The sequence below is a fragment of the Leopardus geoffroyi genome, chromosome A2, assembly GCF_018350155.1.
Source record: "Leopardus geoffroyi isolate Oge1 chromosome A2, O.geoffroyi_Oge1_pat1.0, whole genome shotgun sequence".
In the NCBI taxonomy this organism is placed as follows: domain Eukaryota; kingdom Metazoa; phylum Chordata; class Mammalia; order Carnivora; family Felidae; genus Leopardus; species Leopardus geoffroyi.
The window spans coordinates 25,229,416-25,254,595 of record NC_059331.1 but is presented as its reverse complement, the minus strand read 5'-3'; the positions used below and the strand labels follow the sequence as shown (position 1 = coordinate 25,254,595).

Genomic DNA, 25,180 nt, shown 5'->3' with positions numbered 1-25,180 from the left:
GAGAGGATGGGACAGCTGGGTGGGGGACATGGTCAGAGCCCATTTTTTCAGATGGGCCTGGGTGTGAACCCAGATTCTACCTGCCACAAGAGGCTGCTAAGCCTTGCTGAGCCCTGGCTTCCCCATCTGTGATGTGAAGATGACTGACAGCCTCCTGGTTTTTGTAAGATTTCCACACACACGCGCATGCACGCAGTATTTCTAGAAAGGGTTCTTTTATTTTTTAAGTTTTTATTAAATAATCTGGGTACCCAGCATGGAGCTCAAACTCACGACCACTGAGATCAAGAGTCATCCAACTGTGTCAGCCAGCCATCTCTAGAAAGAGCTCTTAAAATTTAAAACAGTGGCTATTGGGACACATGGCTGGCTCAGTTGGTAGAGCATGCAACTCTTGATCTCAGTTGTGAGTTCAAGTCCCATGTTGGATGTAGAGATTACTTAAAATCTTTAGGGGCACCTGGGTGGTTCAGCTGATTGAGTGTCCGATTCTTGATTTTGGCTCAGGTCATGATCCCAGGGTGGTGGGATCCAGCCCTGCATTGGGCTCTGCACTGAGCCTGGAGCCTGCTTGAGATTCTTTCTCTCCTTCTGCCCCTCTCCTCTGCTGTGCTCCCTCCCTCTCTCTCAAATAAAAAAAAAGCATAATAATAAAATCTTTAAGAAGAAAAAAAAATGGCTACTGTTATCATCATCAAAACCTGGTCCTCAAACCTGTTTCTTTGACATTGCCACTGAATCTTAGAATTAAAAAAAAGAAAAAGAAATCTGGATAAGGGAAAAGTAACATAAAGTCTGGATTTCTTAATGTGAACAGGATAATTCTCAGAAAAACCAGACTGCAGGAGAGGTGAGTGCAGAGTGAGGGAGGAAGGATTAGATCCATGGGCCTGACTCATTTATCCGTGTAAATACTGCTGGGTCTGAACCCAGTGGGTTTTCCAAAAATAACATTATCTTAACATTTAAAGATAAAAACATTCTCTGTGGATCAACAGGAAGTGGTCATTCCATGTAAGGCTATACGGTTGAGGGGTTGGCCTGACAAACTGCAGTCTCCTTTAGAATGCAAGTAAGGGATGGAAGCTAGGTGGTTGGAAAACTAACAGGTGGAGCAGTGAGGGCAGAATGTGGTGCTTTTCCTGAATGATGATTTGTGGGTGGACAGGTTCTATCTGTTTCTATCAGGTTCTATCAAGGAAACTCCTGGGGAGCCTGGGTGATTTAGTGGGTTGAGTGTCCAGCTTCGGCTCAGGTCATGATCTCTTGGTTCGTGAGTTTGAGCCCCACGTTGGGCTCAAACTGTCAGTGCAGAGCCTGCTTCAGATCCTCTGTCTCCCTCTCTCCCTGCCCCTCCACCACTTGTGTTCTCTCTTAAAAATGAATATACATTAAAAAAAAAAAAGACTCCTTGGGTGACAGAAAAGCATATGGGTTAAGAGCACCAGCTTAGAAGGGTGTCCAACTTCAACTGAGGTCATGATCTCACGGTTCGTGGGTTTGAGCCCCACATCGGGTGCTGTGCTGACAGCTCAGAGCCTGGAGCCTGCTTTGGATTCTGTGTCTCCCTCTCTCTCTGCCTGTCCCCTATTCGTGCTCTGTCTCTGTCTCTCAAAAATAAACAAATGTTAAAAAAAAAAAAAAAAAAAGTGTACCAGCTTAGAGCCAGACACTCCTGGGTTTGAATCCCACATCTGCCATTTAATTCCTGTGTGATCCCGGAGAAGTCAGTCACTGTCTCTGTACCTATGTCCTCATTTGTAAAATGAGGACAATACCTTCCTCCCATGGATGCCAGGAGGATTAATGAGTTTTAAATGATGAGAAGGAGTAAATACGTCCCTTCATGGGAAGTTGCTCTGTAAAGTTGTTAAATGTGTAACTAAAAGGAATTCAGAGCGTTGTGATAAAGGCGTTAAGGTTTACATTTGCTGCTTTTACCCCCACCTGCCAGACTTGGCATAGTGGTTTTTCACACTAACCTCTTAAAAATAAGAACTAGGGGCTCCTGGGTGGCTCAGTTGGTTAAGCATCTGACCCTTTTTAAAAAAATTTTTTTTTAACATTTATTTATTTTGGAGGGGGGGGGGAGAGAGAGAGAGAGAGAGAGAGAGAGAGAATGGGGGAGGGGCAGAGAGAGAGGGAGATACAGAATCAGAAGCAAGCTTCAGGCTCTGAGCTGTCAGCACAGAGCCCGACGTAAGGCTCGAACTCCCGAGCCGTGAGATCATGACCCAGGCCGAAGTCGGACCCTTAACTGACTGAGCCACTCCGGTGTCCCAAGCATTTGACTCTTGATTTTGGCTCAGATCATGATCTCACAGTTTGTGGGATCGAGCCTCGCGTCGGGCTCTGTGCTGACAACATGGAGTCTGCTTGGGATTCTCTGTCTCTGTCTCTCTCTCTCTGCCCCGACTTGTGTTCTCCCTCTAAATAAATAAACTTGAAAAAACATTTAAAAAATAAATAAAAATAAGGACTAGAACCACCTACTCCTACCTCAGCTGATGAATTTTATGAAACTGTGAGGTGCGCAGTCTTTAATTATATGAATCATCCAGCTTTTGTTAAACAGGAGTTCTAGGGACATGACATGAATTAAATCTTAGTTGCTGGTCAGAGACTGTGGCTCCTGTTGTGTCTGAATCTTGGGCTGTGGGTCAGGTGGCTCTCACCCCCACAGGAAGCTTTAAACTTGAAATACAGTACAGCAGAGTCAGTGCCTGCACACTGTACCCCGTGACCCCTGAAAATGTGAAGCTCTAATTGTAACTCCTTTGCCCTACTCACCATAAAATACGTGTTCTTCATCAAATAATTACAGGATTAAAGAACCTTTTCGAAAAAGATTTCCCTGTCCTTTGCCATCGGTACTTTTTCCACCTGGTTAATTGCATCCTATGTCATTACTTCTGCCCCGGGAGGGGAAGGGTTGAAATTGTCTCCTTGTCTAGTGTTCAGAAAGAATGCGAAATCGATACCGTGCCAATTGAGGCCGGCTTTGGGGATCTCCAGCTGCAGTCGGACCGCTCCAGTCTCCAAATGACGAAGAGCACTGGTACTGGCTCTTGTGATCAGCGGAGCTTAATCCTCAGGTGGCGGGAGGCTGGGCCGGGCGTCTTTCAGTGGCACTGTGGGCGTCTCGGGGCCTCTGAGGGCTGTATGAAGAGCGCACACTGGGCAGCCCTTGGGTGTCTGCCTTTCAGGCATGATTAGAGCAAGAACTTTGTAAATCACATGGGCGTTCTGAGCTATTTAATCCCAAGCCTAGAAACCCCTTGGGTGTAGACACACACTTTGTTGGGAATTTTGTGCATTACTTGGATGAACCATGCCAGCAAAATATAGGACGAAAACTTAAAGCAGAAACATGGTTTATGGGAGTCCCTAGTCAGCATTGGGAATTACCATCAGCTGAATACACTCTGTGTCAGGACCTAGAAATTGTGTATTCCACTGTAGACTTTTAGGATCAGTTGTGACTTGAGTCTATATATTTGAACCCTAATGTCACAGAGGCAATGGGCATTTGTGAAGTAGCTGGCTGGATTAGAGCTAATTAATTAGTAATGATGGGATGGAGAAAATCACCTGGCCTGTACCAGAGGAATGCGGGGTATGTGGTTTTCCTTTCTGTAAGACTCAGATGTGCTAGCCAAAGTAAGAATTCCTTTACCTTCGTTGTGTAGGTGGAAAGGATGGTAATCTTGGAGGAAGGAAAGTGTGTTCAAAAGTAATTAGGTCGGCTTTTAATAAAAGCATTCTGCTCTGCTTAGGCATCGAATTCCTAAAAGGATTTCGAGTAATACTGGAGGAGCTGAAGTCAGAGGGAAGACGGTGCCAACAACTGATTCTAAAGGACCCAAAGCAGCTCAACAGTAGCTTCAAAAGAACTGTAAGTCACACGCGGGGAATGTGCCCCTGGAGACACGCCATTGTTCTGGGCGTCTGAATGGTCTATTGAATGTCTGTGAAACTGGAGAAGGAGGGGCTGTGGGGTCCACCCCTCCTGCCAAGGTGGGCGAGAAACAGCTCGGCAACACCCTGAGCCTGCTCCACACCCAGAGAAACCCTCCAGCACCTCTCGCTGGTAAACACACCTCTCAGGTTACATGTCTTGGAAGGTGGCTTTGTGCACTCAAGAGCACGCGGACTCCTCCCCACCGGCTTTGAGGTTCCGCGTTCACCACCTAGGGCTTCTTTGCCAGAGCACAGGCAGCATTGTCAGTCTTTATTTCGGTTAGGGATCCAAACCTAAACTTGGTCCAGAAAATAGCCCCTAGCTCTGGAGCAGTGTCTGGGTGACTATCAGAGAGGACTGAAGGTCCTGTGTGTAGGTGGAGGGGTGGGTAATTTCTTCATGATATCATGTCTGTTTTTATTCCCTTTTAGGGAATGGAATCTCAACCTTTCCTGAATATGAAATTTGAAACGGATTACTTTGTGAAGATCGTCCCTTTTCCTTCCATTAAAAATGAAAGCAATTACCACCCTTTCTTCTTCAGAACCCGCGGTGAGTATGGCCTTTCTTGCCTGGTTCCCATGATGAGACTGCTCCTGATTCTAATGACTTTTTGGAGAAATATACCAAATACTGGTATGACACCAGCATCGTGAGGAGAAAAGCATCCAGGAAAAGTACCCGGAAAAGCAATTCTTAGAATTAGGATTTGGCCTAGGCAGTATTCACCTAATACTGCCTACTACACCCATTTCACGCTTGTTCAAGAGTAGATGTTGATGTTGATTTCTTTTTTTTTTTCTTTTTTTTTTTTAAAGTGCTGTCAGACAGCCATATATTAAAACCATTTAGGAAAAAAGAAGAGCAGGAATAAACAGTAGAAGTTGATTTTTTGGGGTGAAGGGGAGAGCGTGAAATAATCCATCTTTTACCTGTCATCAGGAAGGTGGCTTCTGTGAGTGATTGCCTGTTTTCAGGATTACATTAAGAAAATTAAGCAACAACCCTGAGATTGCCTTTTTCTAGAAAGTTTGTTTTTTTAACCTTCACATGTCAGGTCCTGTGCTTTTTTTTTTTTTTTTTTTTTTTAATGTTTGTTTATTTTTGAAAGAGAGAGAGAGAGAGAGAAACAGAGCATGAGCAGGGGAGGGGCAGAGAGAGAGGGAGACACAGAATCCAAAGCAGGCTCCAGGTTCTGAGCTGTCAGCACAGAGCCCGACACGGCACTTGAACTCATAAACCTCATGAGATCATGACCTGAGTTGAAGTTGGATACTTAACCAACTGAGCCACCCAGGGTACCCCTAAATGCTTTCTAAACACTGACTCAGTTTACCCCCATTCCAACCCTTCAAGAATTTAATCCTCTCATGTCCACTTATTACATGTGCAGTGATAGACCCAGAGATTAAAGAGCCTGGTGGGAGCTGGGATTTGAACCCAGAAGTCTGACTCTGGAGTCCACACTCTCCAGCCAACCATGCTGACCAGCCAACCCTTTTCCGTCTGTTCTGTGCACGGTGTGGTGTGTCTTTCTTCAGCCTGAATCTCTGCTTTCAGATTTGGTGCCGAGGCATCCTGAAACCTGCAGCCATTCCCTCTTGCCTTCCCGTCCAGTCTTTCTGTCCGGCATACCAGACCCCTGATGGTCAGCTGTCAGGCCAACTCAACAGCCCTTCCTATGTGGCCCAGTTGCCACATCCTCCTCCTCTGTGATGTTTTTGTTCTCAGCTGCAGCATTCACACTCTGGTTGTTTTCTTTTTGCCTTTCTTTTCTTTTCTTTTTTTAAACTGTGTTTGCTGTGCAGCACAATTATTTTATAACAGTTTGGTCTCATTTTCTTAATTAAAATATGATTCCATAGGGCAAAGACTATGTGCATTTTACACCTCAGTGCCTTACACAGAACCAGTTAGAGGATTCAAATATGTTTAAGAAAAGCTTGCCTCAATCAGAACTAGCATAATTTAAGATAAAGTCTTCCCATCAGAATCATTGTGTCTATCTGGGGGTGAGGCAGAGGCGGGAGACGTGTTTATCACCATTTCCGTGCCCTGTGATCGTGATGCTGCCTTTGATTTTCTTGGCAGTATGTGGATATTTTCCAGAAGGTTCTCCCTGGGTTAGCAACATGGCATATTGGACTAGCTGTTTGGCCCCTCTCGTGTTTTTATCACGTTTAAGTCCTGTTTCAAAACTCTACAGCCTAGTTTTCAGTGCTGGTGCCACTATTTAGTAGATGCCTGCATGCCATTTTTAGACTCCATCAAAAGGATTTTAAAATGTTTATTTATTTATATATTTATTTTAGAGAGAGAGAGAGAGTGTGTGTGTGCATGTGCATGAGTGGGGGAGGTGCAGGGGGGGAGAGAGAGAGAGAGAGAGAGAGAGAGAGAGAGAGAGAGAGAGAGATACAGAATCTGAAGCAAGCTCCACGCTGTCAGCACAGAGCCTGACTCGGGGCTCGAACTCACGAACCCTGAGATCATGACCTGAGCTGAAATCGGACATTTAACTGACTGAGCCACCCAGACACCCCCAAAAGGATTTTAAAATAGAATGCTGGCAAATGTGGAAACAACCCAAGGCAGTTACTAGGATCACTCCAAAGTTCTCTTGCGCCTAAGCACCTGTGCAGTGGAGCAGGGCTGGCGTCACTTCTGTTTACAGCTGAAACAGAGCCTCCATGTGGCCGTGGGCTGAACACAGTCCCACTGGCCTTGAAACTATGTAATGCTTGACAAGCTTTAAAAGGTTGGGTGACTTTACTGTTTCCATTTATTTGGCACAAAATGAACTGCATTAATATTTTTATATTGTACAATTTAAATTTTCATGAGATATAACTGCACTGTACCGGAAATCATTGCTCAATTGATCTATTTTATACTTTGACCAGCAGTACCCAGCGCCATATATTTACATCTTATTGAATTATTGCATGAGGAAAATGTCAGACTGTACTATAACTAAAAATACACATCTTTCTTAATAGCCTGCGACCTACTGCTACAGCCGGACAACCTGGCCTGTAAACCCTGTGAGTATAGCCGTTCCTATCCGTCAAGTCTTTCCAGCACAGTGGTGTCGGGGTGGCCTCTGGGTGCTCATCCGGCTCCTTCCTCCTCCCAGTCTGGAAGCCTCGGAACCTGAACATCACCCAGCACGGTTTGGACATGCAGGTGTCCTTCGACCACGCACCACACACCTTTGGCTTCCGTTTCTTCTATCTTCATTATAAGCTCAAGCATGAAGGGCCCTTCAAGCGAAAGACCTGTAAACAGGTGAGCTGCTATGGGTACATTAAGGAATACTACATGTTTTAAATTTTTTTAATGTTTATTTTTGAGAGAGAAACAGAGCATGAGTGGGGGAGGGGCAGAAAGAGAGAGAGAGATGCAGAATCTGAAGCAGGTTCCAGGCTCTGAGCTGTCAGCACAGAGCCTGACACAGGGCTCGAACTCACGAACCGTGAGATCATGACCCGAGCCGAAGTCAGACACTTAACCGACTGAGCCACCCAGGTGCCCCTGGAATAGTACATGTTTTAAAGTGACCCCTGGGCCCCTGGAATCTGGGTGGTTCAACATGAACATTAGGCTTTGCTCTCAGCAGTTGGTAGATATTCCAGCATAGTCTCAGGGATATCCTCACTCCCCAGTTACCTACACCCCAGCTATCCCCGTGGTGATGTAGCCTGGGAAAGGTATTACCAAGGAGCCAAAAGAATGAAGTATTTCTAGTTCCTTCTGCCACATTTTAAACATTAATTGAGCGCTCACTGTGTGCCAGTCACCGTGCTTTATGCTCACTGAATCATTACAACCATATGCAACAGAGGCTGCTGTCACCCCACTTTACAGATGGGCAACCTGAGGCTCAGGTGGTCACCTAGCTTGCTCAAGGTCACACAGCTAGTCAGTGGAAATGTCACATCTAGGAGTCAAACCACTAGGATTTTAGGGGCCTACTGATTTTACACATAGGCCAAAGTCAAGTCGAAGCTCAGCAGCCAAGTTCTTAAACTGAGGGTGGCCAGCAAGAGGGGAAGATGTCTGGTGCAAGAGCACAGGACTGCTAGATTGCCTCTAGCGAGCACCAGGAGAGGGTTTGGGTCAGGGTAGCAGAACTTAGTGCCTTCCTGGACGTGCTCCTATATTGTTGAGTTTTGTTTTCCTGTGGGCTCTCATCTGTGTCATTGATCTTCCTTGACCTTCTGCTCAAGTTAAAATTACAGCACATAAAACATGCACAAACATGGGCAGGTAATTTCTTTCCTCACCCTTTCAATAAGTCAAGGGTATTCTAACTAGTTTCTTTGTCTTCAGATGAAATATGCCTGCTGAGGGCATCACCAGCTAAGTTTAGACTATGGGGGGTGGGGGGTTGGTCCTGGGCTCTCCTGGGCCTTTTTATCAAAGTGAAGTTCAGATAACATGTAGCAGATACACATGGTTGCTTTCTGCCCTAATCATAGTGTTCTGAACATGGTTAAGACTGGTGGCAAGTCTCCTTCAGCTCTAGGGGGAAAAGAGCAGTCCAGATGACCTTTATCCAAGAAGTGAGTTTTAAAAGTGTTGTTTTGTTTCTTTGCAGGAGCAAAATACAGAGACAACCAGCTGCCTCCTTCAAAATGTTTCTCCTGGGGATTATATAATTGAGGTACGTATAACTCAAGAAAGCCCTATTATTAATTCTACAGAATGAATCTAGTTCATGTAGAATTCCCACTGTTTAAAACACTAAAATTTCAAGCCATTGAGGGTGTGTACAATTATGTTTTTACATGGTCCTTAACATGCTTTTTAAAAAGTTTATATGTAATCAATATTTGATTTTCCTCATTCATTATTTCAACTATTTCATATAAATATTTTAATGAAACCATACAGTCCATGATTTAGAATTTTTAGACAGTATTCCTTTGTAGGGGAGGAAGAAACCTCCTTCTTTCCTCCCTGGGTTCTTCTAGCTGTTTTAGGAATTAAACTGACATGAGACAGATTATGGGGAGAAAAAAACCAGAGTCTTACTGAGTGGGCACAGAGGCCCAATAATGAAATTGAGACCCAAAGAAATGACAAAGGCAGGTGTAGTTTTTATACTTTTTAAACAAAGAGATACTAAATTAGTGAGGAGTTGACAGGATAAAGAAAATAGATGTTTGGGAGCTTTACTTAATAAGGAATTCTAAGTGGAATTTAGGCTGAGGTAATAAATTAGAAAAAAAATAACAAGGTTTGTTTCTACAGCTTTCTCGACTTTCAAGTCCCTATCTCAGACCAGAAGGATGTCGTTTTTACTTGTTCGTATAGTGAGAGTATTTGTTATATGGGATATCTGTTTCCTGCTTTCAGGGGGACAGAAGGGAGGGTCTGAGTGTCCTTGCTTGTTCCCCAAGTAACTTCATTTCAAAGTATTTATCAATAGGCCATTGTGATACCTACGGGGACAACCTGCCCTGGGCCCCTACATCTTCATACTACAAAAATATATTTTTAAAAATTTAGATTTAAAAATTATTTAGTGGGACGCCTGGGTGACTCATTTGGATGAGCGTCTGACTCTTGGTTTTGGCTCAGATCGTGATGTCACAGTCCTGGCATCGAGCTCTGCACTGATAGTGTGTGGAGCCTGCTTGGGATTCCCCCCCCCTCTCTCTGTCTGTCTCTCTCTCTCTCTCTGCCCCTCCCCCACTCACATGCTTGCTCTTTCTCTCAAATAAAAATAAAAAAATAAAAACTTTTAGTAATAAAACAGCAAAAGTGCTGTCCATTATATCTGCCTATCCCTCTCTAGGTTTCTGCTGACATTTTCTGTATTAATATATATGAAGTTCTAAATACCACGGAAAAAAGCATGCAAGGGATATATATTTTCTTCTTTATTTTAGATCACTTTTTTAGTATCAAACATACTACAAAAAATAGGAGTCAAACAAAAATAGAAAAAAAAGAAAAATAGGAAATGAAATTAAAACTTTGCCCACAGCCCCACTATTCAGAGAAACCAACATGTTTCAACATTTTAGGAGAAACACTGGTTGTATGACTTGGTAGCAGTATGTGGTTTTAAGAGGGTTTTAAACCCTCTTAAAGCATTAATGGGGGCCTCATAAAATTAGTGGTAGGATGCTGTTGTAATTGAAGATTGTTAGAATGTGGAACTCACCAGCTGACTCATCAATGAATGAACCACGTTTGATTCATGAAAGGAAAGGTGATGAGGTTGAGGGTTTTGAGTTGGTAAAGCAGAGATGGATCTGACGTAATGTCTAGTCCTGGCTCATTCGTGATCATAGACAGCAGCTCTCCTTCCTCCTACCCCCCACTGTCCACATATGGAAACATGGACGAAATCTGTTGAGATGTTATCACTTTTATAAAATAATGATACAGCATCCTCTGTTTTGTAGCTGGTGGATGACACTAATACAACAAGAAAAGTGATGCATTATGCCTTAAAGCCAGGTATGATTTTTTTTTAAATTTTCTGTGTGAAATGTTGGCACAGGACTACAGCAGACCATGCTATTTGATAACATTTTATACTTCATGTTTTACAAAATCAAAACACAACATTTGAGCTCCTGTCTTTTAAAAAGATGTTCCATCAGAGGTGCCTGGGTGTCTCAGTCGGTTAAGCATCTGACTCTTGATTTCAGCTCCGGTCATGATCTTGGCTCACCTGGCTCAGGTTATGATCTCACAGTTTGTGAGATTGAGCCCCACATCCCCCAAAGTCAGACTGCACTGACAGTGCAAAGCCTGCTTGGGATTCTCTCTGTCTGCCCCTCCCCCTCTCACATGTGTGTGCACACTCTCTCTCAGAATAAACTTAAAAACAATAAAAAGAAAAGCTATCCCATCAAAGCTGACTTTCCTTCCATCCTAATGTCAGTGTCTGGAGAACTGACGCCAGTGTGGTTGGTGTGTATTTGTGTGTAGCTGGGACTAAATAGTCACTTGTCCTTGGAAGAAAAGTGGTGGGAGGTGAGGTTTCCTTGGGCAGAATTCCCACTCATAGGTATTTACTGTTCCAGCAACTCTAACTGTGGTATTGTATCCTATAACCCTTTAAAAGGAATCCTTTTATAATCACCAGACCAGTACTAGAGAAATGTGGTCAAGAGGTTCTAGAATCTGTTATACAGCTTGTGTTTAAAAAGGTAGGGGGGAGATTTCCCTTTGACCTTGTGCTGCTTAAGTTTCAAGCCTCTTGTCTTTGAAATTTCCCAGCACATTCCCCGTGGGCGGGGCCCATTAGGGCTGTTGCCATCACCGTGCCTCTGGTTGTCATCTCCGCATTTGCCACCCTCTTCACCGTGATGTGCCGCAAGAAGCAACAAGGTATCTCTCTGTGTGGTGTGTTCCCCCCAGGTTGGCAGGACCACGGCCAACAGAGGGAGCCTGGGAGCCCTTGGTCCCACCCAGAGTGGGCATCTGGGAAGCCGCATAGCTCCTGTAGTTCCTGGCATTAAAATGCTTGATTTTTAACCTCAGGAGCCATGAACACGAAGCTGTAATTCTGTTCTCAAATTTAAGGTAGTAAATTCAAGAACATAAAGGAAGTTTAAAGGTGTAAGGGCAGAGGTAGGGCTTGATCACTTAAAAAGTCAGGTGTTGGGAAGGAACTTCCTGGGGGAGCTTGGAAATGTTTCATACCTTGATCTGAGTGGTGGTTGCACAGGTATATATTTAGATAAAAGTTTGTTGAGATGTACTCTTAAGAGTTATATACTTTATAAGTTATACCTCAGTAAAAGGGTTTTCTTTTCTCCCGCCCACCCCTTTTAAGAAGCTCAGCTGTCAGTGCTTAATTGGTCTGGTAGTTAACACCTGGAGCACCAGCTGCTTCTGGGTGCTCTCTGGTGGCCAAGGTGGGCCCTGCAGTTTTCCCAGCCTACTTGAGGTCAGTGTCAGGCGAACAACAAATCTTGGCCATTTGTTGCTCCACTGGAGAAATCAGCTGTCCCATTCCCGGTGGTGTCCCCAGGGGCGGGGGGGCGGGGGGGGCGCACTGGGCACATGCTCAGGCAGACATGTCAACTGTTGTTTCTTGAAGATGGCATTAGGTCCTGAGTCTCAGGGAACAGGACAAAGCATTGCTCATAGGCATCAACCTTATCTTCTTTTCCAATTTAGAAAATATATATTCACATTTAGATGAAGAGAGTTCTGAGTCCTCCTCGTACACCACGGCACTCCCCAGAGAGAGGCTCTGGCCTCGGCCGAAGGTTTTCCTCTGCTATTCCAGTAAAGATGGCCAGAATCACATGAACGTTGTCCGGTGTTTTGCCTACTTCCTCCAGGACTTCTGCGGCTGTGAGGTGAGGAGTCTGAAGTCTCTTCTGTTCCCCTGGGCAGGACACATGCTCCCATGCTCCTCACCACCTCCCTGCCTCCTTTGGTGACTCTTGCCTTCCACCAGGGGCTGGCTTCCAAATCGGGGTCAGCCTCACACTTCTTCAGTCTGTCCTACCCATCGCCAGCACTAAATGTTTCCTAATGCTTAGTCCTAACCCTGAAACACTCCTGCTCAAAAGCCTTTAGTGGTACCTACCTGGCAGGAAGTTTTATAAACATCAAAAAGACCATGCAGTTGCATGGAGGGAAGCAGCATGTGCCCTGGAAACATGCAACGAGAGTGTTGGGGGGTGGTCACTCAAAATATCCTGGTGAGCCTTGAAAGGTCTAAGAGAACATGAAAAATAAAGCATTGGGTTTAGACAGCTCTTTGGAGAAGTTGTGCTAAGAAAGAACAATAATTTGTGAAGTACTCAAATGGTCCACGCAGGTTTCTTGCCTATTCTTTTGAATTAAGCTCTAAATATGTAGCTTTTCTATAATGTCATAGTGCTAATTTTAGAGTGAAGTTTGAAGCTCTCATGGAAGGCACGCTCTGTTTCTTGCCAATGCAAGAATTGTACAGTAATTGTGTAATTGAAGTTATTTGTGCTTTGATACTCCGCCTCCTGGTAGGTTTTAGTCTTTTCATGTAGCGAGGCTGCCCCCTAGTGTCAGGAACACCTATTTACAAGGCTGACACATGAAGCTACAGAGATGGGCCGATTGGCCTGTGTACTAAAAAAGCAATTACAAGCTCTAGCGGGTGCCACACAGTCTTTAGACACAGACAACCCATTTGCTCTACTTTGTAACTAACTAGCCTCAGGTGGAAAAAGTCTTCCAATTATGAGGGTAATGCTTACTGTAGAAAATTTGCGAACACTAAAGGATGACAAAGAAAAAAAAAATGGCCTGTAATCTCAACCTGGAGAAAAGAGGACCCACAGTTAATACTTGGTATATTTCCTTCCAGTTCCTTTCTACATAGATGAAGTCATGCATACAGTTTTCCATTTTGGGGTGATTGGAATGATTTTTTCCTGTCTCTTCATTTAATAACTTTTTACACTATTGAAAGTTCTATGTAAACTATAATTTTATTTCATTACTTTTTAAGTTTGTATTTAAATTCCTGTTAGTAAAACATACAGGGTAATATTATTTTCCAGTATAGACAGTAGTGATTTAACACTTCCATACAACACTTGGTGCTCATCAGGACAAGTACCCTCCTTAATCCCCATCACCTATTTCACCCATCCCCCACCCACCTCCCCTCTGGTAACCATCAGTTTGTTCTCTATAGTTAAGAGTCTGTTTCTTGGTTTGCTTTCTCTCTCCCTTTTTTCCCAATGATCATTTGTTTTGTTTCTTAAACTCCACATATGAGTGAAATCATATGGTATTTGTCTTTCTCTGACTTATTTTGGTTAGTATAATCTTCTCTAGCTCCATCCATGTCATTGAAAATGGCAAGATTTCATTCTTTTCTATGGCTGAGTAATGTCCCATCATGTGGGACGTATATATAATATAATGTAATAATGAAATATATATAACATCTAATGTATAATATATAATATATACATGCCACATCTTTTTTTTTTTCATTGTCAAGTTAGCTAACATACAGTGTAGTCTTGGCTTCAGGAGTAGATTTTCATGATTCATCACTTACATACAATGCCCAGTGCTCATCCCAACAAGTGCCCTTCTCCATGCCCATCCCCCACCCTCCCAATCCCCCAGCCCCATCAACTCTCAGTTCATTCCATGTTTAAAGAGTCTCTTATGGTTTGCCTCCCTTTCTGTTGTATCTTATTTTTCCTTTCCTTCCCCTCAACTCATCTGTTGAGTTTCTCAAATCCCACATATGAGTGACATCACATGATATCTGTCTTTCTCTGACTGACTTATTTCATTTAGCATATTACCCTCTTATTCCATCCACATTGTTGCAAATGGCAAGATTTCATTCTTTTTCATCACCAAGTAGTATTCCATTGTGTATATAAACCACATCTTCTTTATCGATGGACATTTGAGCCTTTCCATAATTTGCCTTTTGTTGATAATGCTGCTATAAACATCGGGGTACATTAGCATTTTTGTGTTCTGTGGGGAAATACATAAGAGTACAATTGCTGGATCATAGAGTAGTTCTATTTTTGACTTTTTGGGGAACCTCCATACTGTTTTCCAGCATGACCGCACCATGCAACTTTAGCCACATGATCCATAATATCAATTTACTATAATTGAGTTATTTCATATTGTTAAACAGCTCAGTAGTTCAATTTTGCCTCCTTTCTAATGATTTTCCAGAGATAGAAGCCAGGAAGTGGAATTGCTGGGTCAAAGATGGGAAAATTTTTTAAATGCTTGGTATATATTTCTAGTTAGCTTTTAGAATGTATAATGCTAGTGAGAATTAAGGAAACATAAGATGATTTAGGATTATTTTCAGCAAGTGAGTGAATGCTGGGGACCTTCTTCCCTTTGATAACACCTTAGAGCCAAAAAGGAAGAAAATCATTTCAGAACACCCTTCCTCATAAGAGACATTGGCTCCTGCACTCAGGCATAGCCCCTGGGAATTAGTTTCCTTTTTTTTTTTTTTAAGTTTATTTGTTTATTTTTGAGAAAGAGAGAGAGCAAGCAAGCACGTGCACAAATGGAGGAGGGGCAAGAGAGAGGGAGAGAGAAAATATCCCAGGCAGGTTTCACACTGTAAGTGCAGAGCCCAATGCAGGACTCGACTTCATGAACCATGAGATCATGACCTGAGCTGAAGACTTAACTGACTGAGCCACCCAGGCACCCCCAGGAATTAGTTTCTGAGCCACAGAAAGAAAGGTTGATACAACTGCCAAGAGACATTTTCAGCAGAATCACATGAAAATGGTCAGAGAAGGTGAAGCCCTCTGAAGGGGACATGCGTGCCTGGTTTTCCTTCCTTTGTCAGTGCCCCTCCCCCCAAATGCCCTCCCAGATGCTCCTTGGGGTTAAAGGCCTTCTAGGGATATGACCCCATAGATTGCCATGAAGTCATGGGGGGAGGTGCCAGTCATTCACTAAGTGCATTAAGGAGAGTGGCTGTGTTACTACAGTCCACCACCCTCTCCTCTCTGGCCATTGACTGACTGGTAAACAGTGTGGCTGACCTTGGGGCCAAGGAAGTCTTTGTCAGTCACACTCTCTAGATGTGAGACAGTCAGCATTGTGGGCAGCTCTGGCATCCAGATGTGAGCCCCATTTACTGCCTGCTTCGGGGTCCTTCACCCAGATGCTTCCATCATCACCTTCCAGATTTCTCTTCAGGATCTTCCCTCATAGGGTGAGTGTGTTAATGGCCCCACGTTAGGCTAAAACAGGGGCACAATGCAGAGGGCCTGGCACGTGACCATCACCCACAGAATGTGAGCTGTTCTCAAAGCCCAGCAGCTCTGAGCCTGCACACGGCAGTGCTGATAATACTCAAAGGACGTATGATGTGACCTTCTTGTAACACTCTTGTTTTTGTTACCTGACCTGACCCCCCACCCCCCAGGCGGTTGGGGTGAGTGAAGTCTGTGATCTATTTCCAGGTGGCTCTGGACTTGTGGGAAGACTTCAGTCTTTGCCGAGAAGGACAGCGAGAATGGGTCATCCAGAAGATCCATGAGTCCCAGTTCATCATCGTGGTGTGTTCCAAAGGCATGAAGTACTTTGTGGACAAGAAGAACTACAAGCACAAAGGCAGCAGCCGGGGCTCCGGGAAGGGCGAGCTCTTCCTGGTGGCTGTGTCCGCCATCGCTGAAAAGCTCCGCCAGGCCAAACAGAGCTCCTCAGCCCAGCTCAGCAAGTTCATCACCGTTTACTTCGACTATTCCTGCGAGGGAGATGTTCCTGGCATCCTGGACCTGAGCACCAAGTACAAACTCATGGACAACCTTCCCCAGCTCTGTTCCCACCTGCACTCCCGAGACCACGGTCTCCCGGAGCCCGGGCAGTACCCCGGACAGGTGAGCAGAAGGAACTACTTTCGCAGCAAATCAGGTCGGTCCCTTTACGTCGCCATTTGCAACATGCACCAATTTATCGATGAGGAGCCTGACTGGTTTGAGAAGCAATTCATTCCCCTACGCCCTACCCCACTTCACCACCGGGAGCCAGTGCTGGAGAAGTTTGACTCGGGCTTAGTGTTAAATGATGTCATGTGCAAACCAGGCCCTGACAGCGATTTCTGCCTCAAGGCCGAGGCGGTCCCCGGGGTGCAGGCCGACTTGCCCTCGGAGGGCCAGCCCTTGGGCCTGGACCCAGACGTGGAGGCGGGGCCTGGGCCCGGCAGCGGCTCGGTCCTGCGCCCCCTGCTGCACGTGGTGAAAGCTGCCAGCCCCTCGGACATGCCCCGGGACTCGGGCATCTACGACTCATCCGTGCCCTCCTCGGAGCTGTCTCTGCCCCTAATGGAAGGACTCTCAGCTGATCAAACAGAAACATCTTCACTGACGGAGAGCGTGTCCTCCTCCTCCGGCCTGGGTAAGGTGCAGGAGAGCCCAGAGTGTCTTTGGGTTGGGTTCCTGGTGCAGGCCACAGCCTCTGTCCCTAATTCCCAAATCCATGCAAGGGTTTTCCTAATTTTCGGGTGGAGTTATTGGCAATGAAACCTCATGGGAAGTAACCCAACTCCATTGGTAGTCCCGATTTATTCCAGGCACTGGGAGTGTTCACAGGAACTGCAGAAATACTGATGCTAAGTTACAGTGAGCTTGCCCAGGCCCCACAAGTGGTGTTATGTAACATGCAGTGTGTGCATTATATCACCTTCCTGAACTCCACAGACATCAGACTGCCAAGACAGCTTGCCCCAGGGGTATCGGATGAGGGGCTGTGGACCTGTATCTTTGTTGAGATTTGAGGTGTTCACCACCCCTCACCAATGCCAGTGCTTTGAAAGCCACATCTTGTGATCCAGGGGTTGATGGACATGATGTTCTCTCCATCATATCTCAGCACAGGGCCAGGTAGGAGGGCTCTGTAGAAGAGTCCTACCTCCCAAGGGAGCACCAGCAGGATGCCATCTGGGACTGCTCCTTACGGTCCCTGTGGCCAGCGGGAGTCATGCATGCAAACCCTTGACCCTGGGCTAAGGGAGCCCGCCACCAGGATGAGAGTGCCCTGTCTTGAGCTGGTTGGTATGCCTGCCTCGCTTGTAAAGGCCATAGTCCCAGCCCAGATGCAGCCACACTCTGGCCTTAGCCCCCAGCCCAGTGAAGTGCGATGACGTGTCTCTGCCCTGTCTTCTTTCCTTAGGTGAGGAGGATCCTCCCGCCTTCCCTTCCAAGCTCCTCACCTCTGGGGCGTGCCGAGCAGAGCCTGGTTGCTGCAGCTACACTGGTGAACTCCACGCAGTCGCCCCTTTGTAACAAAACAGAAGAGTCTACGCATTGCCACTTTAGCTGCTGCCTCTCTCTGGTCCCCCAGCTCTTCTCTCTGGTTGAGCAGTCTGCTTGGAGCTGAGGTCTCCTACAAGGATATTTGGAGTGAAATTCGGGCCAGTACTTGCTCTCCTTGCCCCATCCCTCTACCTGATATCTTGGCAAAGTCTCCAATTTTCTAAAACCATATGGATCTCTGGAAGGCATGTCCACAAGGTCTGACGGCAGCTGGTCACATTAGGTCAGACCTTGGATTAGAGCCAACTCTGGGAGGTCGGGAGGAAACATGCACAGAGAAACAGGAAAATACCTGCACTGCTCATTCAGATTTTATTTATCTCTTCCGACTTTGCCCATTCACTGTTGGCTACTTTGATTGGAAATGCTTTGTGGAAGAAGCACTTTTAGTACCATTACAGCCACAGAAATCAAGTGCCAGTCTATCTGGAATCCATGTTCTTACAGATGATGTTCTTGTCTGTTTTGGGTGCAGAATTTACAATGGCTTGGATGTTAAAAAAGTTCTGAGTCAAAGGTCAAGGAGGTGACTGTATATCGTATCACCTTTCATAATACGAGTCTTTATGTGTTCGTGGGTGCCATGGCACACTGAGGTGGGGGCTGCAGGGTCAGGCTGACCATCTAGACAATTCTTTCTGACATAGGTTGGTCAATGTCCAGAAAGCAGCAAAACTCAGGACACAGGACCGCCTCTTGGTTTGAGTAGGCTTCGTGTGGGGGTGGGATCTGCCTACCAAGTTTCCCGGGGTTACATTTACTGCGCAGTATCTTAGATGTTACTGCCTGGAAGTTTATTTTTAAAAGACTAATACCCAACTGGGCTGGATTACTGGAAGCCGGAGTCCGTGCTTCATTTGGCTTCTGATCTAAAGCTGTGTCCAGAATATCAGGGATCAGAATCCATTGAAATATGGCGATGTGCAGGTGGCAGCCACTTAATCTGCTGAACTGGTTTTGACTAATGATAAATCTCATTTTAAGAAGGTGGAGGGGAGACTGTCACAAAGATGAGTTTGCTCTTCTAATATCATCTGAAGAAGACATGAGACCTGAAGTCATTCAATTCTTGAATCTCAAAGTACTACCCCCACAACTCAGCCTGTGAATCATGTTTTGCTGTGTGTTTCTGTTGTATTTACCCAGTGAAAGATTGGTCTCTTGTGCTCCTACCAAAAATAGGTATTTAGAGTTTAGGAGGAAAGAATTTGCTTTAAAAAAGGAAAAGTAAATGTTCTGTTTTTAATGAATGAAGTTTCTACAGAATTTCTCCTTCCGAAGGGAAAACAGTTGTTCAAATCCTGCTTGTCTATTAGCACGTGTGTGATGATGTCTTTGTGGAATCCCTTCTCCCTGTGTCCTTGAGGGGTTGTGAGCATCTTTCTCCACCCTTTCCGTGGGTGCTGTTGGCTTCGGGCACCCTGCTCTTACTCAGCACTACACAGGGGACCCTGGGTTTTACTCCTTTAGCAGGTAGGACCAATATTAAGGGAGACACTGAGAAATGTCTCAAGGAGGGGTTGGGAGGTAGAATGAGGCAGGACTTTCCATCCAAGCACATGCTCAGCAGGTGGGAAGGGAAGGTTTGCAGCCTTGCTGCAAAGAAGAGGTTTGTGTGTATTTTTGATGCAAATGCCACACTCCATGCTCTGTAAAGGCAGCTGACGGCTTCTTGGGGGAAGAACGTGTTTGTCTGTTCTCTGGCATCGAGTTTCCTGCAGCTGCTCTGCAGGGGAGACAAGTGAGCCTCACAACCACCTCCCCCACAGAACCAGGCATCCGGTTGGAAAAGAGATGTTCCATGATACTGGAGAGTCTGGGACAAGTGCGGAGCTCCTGCCCACATATGCCTGCCCTGCCCTTCCACTGTCAGGATACGTTCTGCAAGGGAGATTGGTCAGTCCAAACTTGCTAACGTGAAAATTCACTCTGGAACAGTATCAAGAGAGATTGAAGCCAAGAAATGGTACGTGCTCCAAAGGAACCCCGAGGAGCTACTTTTAGGTTAGCTTTGCACAGAAAATGAGGCATCTCTGAGAAAGCGACCCCAGGAACAGCACAGAGGACTGGCAGGGGGTGGGGAGCATCAACTGAGCTCCATGCATGTGGGCAGAGAGCTTGCTAAATGAACTTCCTTCTTGTGAAAATGCAAGGGAAAAAATGTGCTAGACCAAAAATCAGGTAAACTTTTTGTTTGGATTTATGGTTTGGATACTTATTTTCAAATACTAATGTTTCCTTATGTTCAACATAAGCAGACTCTAACATACCAAGTAGCAAAACCACAGTGTTGAGATGTCCCAACTTCGTGGTTTTGCCTTACTAGTTTCACTTTTTTTTTTTTTTTAAACCTCCCCATCTTGTGCTGGGAATGAGAACAGTTGCCTTGTAGATTAAGGCAAAACATCTGTTTTAAGCAGACCTGCAGTTTTTGACTGATACATTGTTCCAGGCAATGGAAATGATAACACGGAATTCAGATAAAGGTTCTACTAAATCACAGGCTTCTTGAAATTGGGGAAACAAGAATTAGAATATAAGGATGATCTCAATAAAAAGCCTTGGTCCTGAGAATAAGAGGCTTGTGTGGCTAAGTTAGCTGGTGTTCTCTGGGCAGGACACCTGGAGTAGGTCCAAGGACCCAGGTAAGCAAATCTTGAAGGTAGTTGAAGGTAGGGAGCTAGGTGTTCATCTTAACTCCCTAGTGCCCTACAGAAAGGACTTAGCATCTGACGTAGTCAGCTTTGTCCAGGGATGGATTGGGGAAGTGGAAGCCCGGGTAAAGGTGTGTTTTTCTCCCAGAGGTTGGCCACAAGCAACAAGAACCACCTGGACAGACCCAGTCCAGCCACACAGTGGACAGAGCGTCCTGCAGGGGATCCTCCAGAGGGCCAAATCCTGGGCCTTTGAGGCACATTGATCTCCAGAGAGAATCAGAAGACATTCAGGTCCAGGTCCAGGCCCAGGCCCTCAGGTTGGGTAATAGCATTTTGAACCAAAAATGAGATGGGGCCTTAAAGTCATGAGACCATTTTTGGTTAACACATTAGTAATAACTGAAGACAGTCCCAGAGCAGAAGTTCAAAAAATGTCTTTAGCAACTATGACATCATCAGAATCAATGGGTCATAATTTGAGGTCGTGCGTGTTTGTATATTAAAGTTCAGTCTTGCGACTTCATAGCTGCAAATGTGGGGTGTTTTTTTTTCTAGCCAAGCCCTAGTCTCAGGTTCCCTGACTTAAGCACAAATAAACAGGAAGACTCTTCCTCCAATAATGTGGAGTTACATGATTTTCAGAACTTTTCCTTTGTTCAGAGTTGAGCATCTTTTAAAAGAAACAAACGAAGAAAAAGCTATTTTACTCCTAGAGAAGAAATGACACACCTTCCTCTTAAGAAAGAAAACCCCATGGTCCCCAATAGCCTCAATGCTAATTTGGTTCTTAGGGGAGAGGAATCCTTCCTTGTGTCTTTATTGGAGAGATGTGGACAATAACAGCGTGAAGGTTGTTAGCCTTTCTTGTTTCATATCGTTGGTGAAGACTGCCGCTTTTATTTAGCGGATGCTGTGCCTTCAGGAGGTGCCAGTGCAGTAGGCCAGGACGACAGATCAATGAAGTGTGGTGATAAATGGCAATGACCTACCTTCTCAGTGTCAGACCATAGGGCATGGTGGGGAGTGTGGCAAACTGAAGTGCTCCGTGTCCCACCCATAGGAGGGCAGCTACTCCAGCCATTTGTGGCCATGTGGTGTCTCCTGATCTTCCCATTTTTCAAGAGAAGCTGAGAATCTGGAATTTGATAGGAAAGTTTCTAATTTTCTAAAGTATTGGCAGCTAAATTAAAAGAGATTTTTTTTTTCAATTCAGATTCAACAGAACACATGAGTGGGCCTGATTTGGCCCACTAGATGCCAGTTTGCTACCTCTGCCTTGTAAGATTTGAAATGAAAAGCATTCATGGTAATTACAGATGTCTGGTACCACCAGAAAATGCTCTTGCTAAATGCAGCTGGTGTCTGGATTGCTTCTTCCCCACCTTGCCTCCCCCAAGGTAGTTTGATACGATTGTGAATGTATTTGAAATGTTTGAGGGCTTCTTTATGTTTCATGGTACCTTAAGAGAAAGGCAGGCCAGTTACTAATTTCAAAATCAGATTTATGTTCCCCAATTTAAAAAGCATAACATTTGGAACAATTTTCATTTAAACTCCACAACCTAAAGGGCCTTATTTATAGTTTTAGTTCTTGGCTTCATAATTTTTTAAATGATGTGCAATTCTGAGCTTAGGCCAAGACTTAATGAGAAAAGCAGGCGTTGTGGGGAGTGGGGCAGGGAATCCCCGAGTGTCCACTAGAGCCAGGTATTTGCATTGTCTTCTGTTTTAAATGATCTGTGAAGTGACTGTGTTTTGGAGATGTGAAACAGTATCCAGACAAAAGCTTTTCCTGATACCGAGAGATCAGTTAGGAGTCCTCCTGGGGTGTTGGGTCATCCTTTCTGTGTCCCCTCCTTTCCAGGCTCAGGGTGAAAATAAACAAAAGGAAGTCTGACTGTAAGCCAATAGCTTGGATTCCAATTTCAGAGTTTTGGAGCTGGGAGAAAGTTTGGATTATCTAGGATGTCTCCCCTGCCGGTGTCAGCCAGGGCTGAGCCTGAATTATTTCAGACATATGGCTATGGATGGGATTCTGGATTTTCAGTGAGGGAAATTCTGTAACCTGCCCTGCTGATCAGATAGTTCTTTGTACATCTTTCAGAAATTCAAACCAGCCTTCTTTTGTTCTGCATGTAGTGGAAAAAGAACAGCTGGTTACCTTCCGTGTATTTGAAAACCACAGTGAAGTCATCCCCCTGGTGTTTTTATTTCAGTGATAAATAATCCCACCTACTTAAACCATTCTTCATAGCTCTTGTTTTCCAAGGGCTTAATAATTTTCACTGCTCTCCTGTTTCCCAGCTTCACACTCTGTTTGGTTGCCGAAACAGAATGTGGTGCCTTCTTCGCATTGGTGCCTTGTGACGGCCAAGCTCAGGATGGGGATTACAGGGAAATTCTCGTGTGCCCAGCTTCTCTTACTACTTACAAATACAATGGCACTTTTTAAAAATGGTATATCGCCTGCATTCATTTTGAGGATTATTTGGTCGCCCCATCCATTCCTTCCCAACAATCGTCTTCTATTGTGTTTTCTTTTCCCCTCTTCTGGTCAGACACTTGGTGCTTATTCCTGATGTGTTTGATGCCATTCCTGAGCTCCAAAATTCTCTTCAAGACCAACTCTTACCTTCTGAGTGGTAGCTACCTCTCCCTCCCAATTTTGGATTCTATTTTACATACCTCTAGACCTTGCCTTTAATTCATGACTCAATATTATTAGATGGTTCAGACTTCAGCTTAATCACCGGCAAGATAGCAGCTGCCAAGGGCTAATTTGTAAGGAAGGTGAGGGACAACCTCTTGGGAATTTTGGCCAATTGTCCCCCCTCCTGCTCTTTGTTTCCTGCCCGAAGTTCAGCTGGGACCACAGACTCTTCCAGGAGCTTTCCTCTGTTCTGAAGGGCTGCGGCCATGGCTCTGAAATGACCTAGCACTGTGTTTTGCACAATCAGAAGTCTGAGAAAAGCAAACCATTATGACTGCATCTCTGACATTTGTATCAAATAAAATGTCAGTGGAGAATATTCAAAGAAGCATTCTTCTATTTGTACACGCTGTAGACAAAGTTGGCTGCTCCATCTGTTAGACAAATTCCTTTGGGTTATTACACTTAATGTGTAATTGTTATGTAAAACTTGTGTTTTTTTCTCTCAAGAAAAACCACGGTGAGTCTGGACAAAGCAAAAACTTTTGTAAAAACCACATGTGTTCATTTAGAGAGTAGGTAACTTCTATTTTTACTATTTTTTTTTTTCCACTTCAGAAGCTCCCTGTGACTACGATCTAGGGGGGGAAAGCCTGTGGAACATTGGAACATGGTGGTTGTTGCCATTGTCTTTGTTTCATCTTTAAGTTTGTCCTTTGTGGGGTTTGGTGGAATAGCAGGACTGTAGCAGTGTGCTATATTTTTACATTGAAAACAATGTCTTATCTGATTTGTACATAACTGTAAATAGGTGACAGTAGGTCACAGCTGACATTTGCAAAATGTTTTTGTACCTTAGGATTTCTGCATCAAATAAAATGTTTTAAGATTGCAGTGGTTCATGATTCTAGATCCTCTTTCCTGTTTCCCGAGTAGCTGGGTTCCTAGCACAGCTTTCCGAGGGCTCTGCCTCTGGGAAGGAGGAAGAATATCCAGGGTGAGGAGGTGAGGGTAGCCAGTATGTCTTTCTTGCACATGAAACCTGCTGCCGTGGCTGTTTGCCTTGCCCTCCGGTGGGCAGTGATGTGTTGCCTGTGTGGAGTCAGGAGCAGGGATGCTCCTATCAAGCAGGGATGCTCCTATCAAGGAGAAATTTGACTGTCAGAACAAATGGGCTTTCTTTTCAGAAATTTGAAAAGAGCCACTGAAATGTGGGAGCCACAAACTTCCTGCCATCCAATGAGACAAAGAAGTGCCTTTTTATTTCTTCCTATAGACATTATCCCACCTCCTGTGTGCCAGCACTCTGTGAGTTAACTTCTTGGTGCCCATCAACTTTGGGGTGAGTTCCCAGCTCTGTTTCTGCCACTGTGACCCTGTGGCTGCACTTCTGGGCCTCAGTTTCTCATCTCTAGAATGGGCCAAAGGCCCTCCCTCACAGGGTGGTGAATGTGAAGTGCTTACTGGCACATAGTGCTCAGAAATGACAGGTATCCAGGACAGGACAACAAGTGGTAAGAAACAGCAGGGACACAGGAGACAAGCCTCCTGGCCATTGTCTGAAAAGAATATGGTGGGGGCGCCTGGGTGGCGCAGTCGGTTAAGCGTCCGACTTCAGCCAGGTCACGATCTCGCGGTCCGTGAGTTCGAGCCCCGCGTCAGGCTCTGGACTGATGGCTCAGAGCCTGGAGCCTGTTTCCGATTCTGTGTCCCCCTCTCTCTCTGCCCCTCCCCGTTCATGCTCTGTCTCTCTCTGTCCCAAAAATAAATAAACGTTGAAAAAAAAAAAAAAAGAATATGGTGGACGAGTTGGGTCTTGGGAACATTGGGTTTTCCTTGTCCGCTGGTTCTTCTCCCTACCCTTCCCCGCAGGACTGTTAAAAAACAAAACAAAAAACCGCTCTGAGCAAAGCACTGCTGAGGCGGAAATTCAGCCATGTTCTTGCCTCTGATGCTTGGCATAGCCTTCAGTTTTCCTGTTCATATTCACCCAGGAGACTGCATGTTTTTCCCCATTCATTTCCTCTTTCCCATGCTCCCTGCCATTCCCCCACATTTCTAAGAGCCAACCTTTGAGCGCCACATGCTTTACACGCCATCATCTCATTTAGTTTCACAGATATTC

General features: G+C 45.0%; 1 protein-coding gene across 2 annotated transcripts in view; it reads left to right on the top strand.

Annotated features, from left to right (window-relative positions):
• IL17RD (interleukin 17 receptor D) overlaps positions 1-23,949 on the top strand; it is a 70,234-nt gene extending 46,285 nt beyond the window's left edge. Inside the window, exons 4-13 of one of the 2 annotated variants that reach the window (XM_045493278.1) lie at positions 3,777-3,895; positions 4,393-4,513; positions 6,958-7,002; positions 7,095-7,246; positions 8,559-8,624; positions 10,378-10,432; positions 11,201-11,311; positions 12,128-12,291; positions 15,898-16,831; positions 17,606-23,949. In XM_045493278.1, coding sequence (XP_045349234.1) covers positions 3,777-3,895; positions 4,393-4,513; positions 6,958-7,002; positions 7,095-7,246; positions 8,559-8,624; positions 10,378-10,432; positions 11,201-11,311; positions 12,128-12,291; positions 15,898-16,831; positions 17,606-17,718 — 1,880 coding nt within the window. In that variant the 3' untranslated portion in view covers positions 17,719-23,949. Of the gene's footprint in view, positions 1-3,776; positions 3,896-4,392; positions 4,514-6,957; positions 7,003-7,094; positions 7,247-8,558; positions 8,625-10,377; positions 10,433-11,200; positions 11,312-12,106; positions 12,292-15,897; positions 16,832-17,605 lie in introns of both variants that reach the window. The other variant, XM_045493277.1, reaches the window with a different exon arrangement.
• Positions 23,950-25,180: the final 1,231 nt, after the last annotated feature.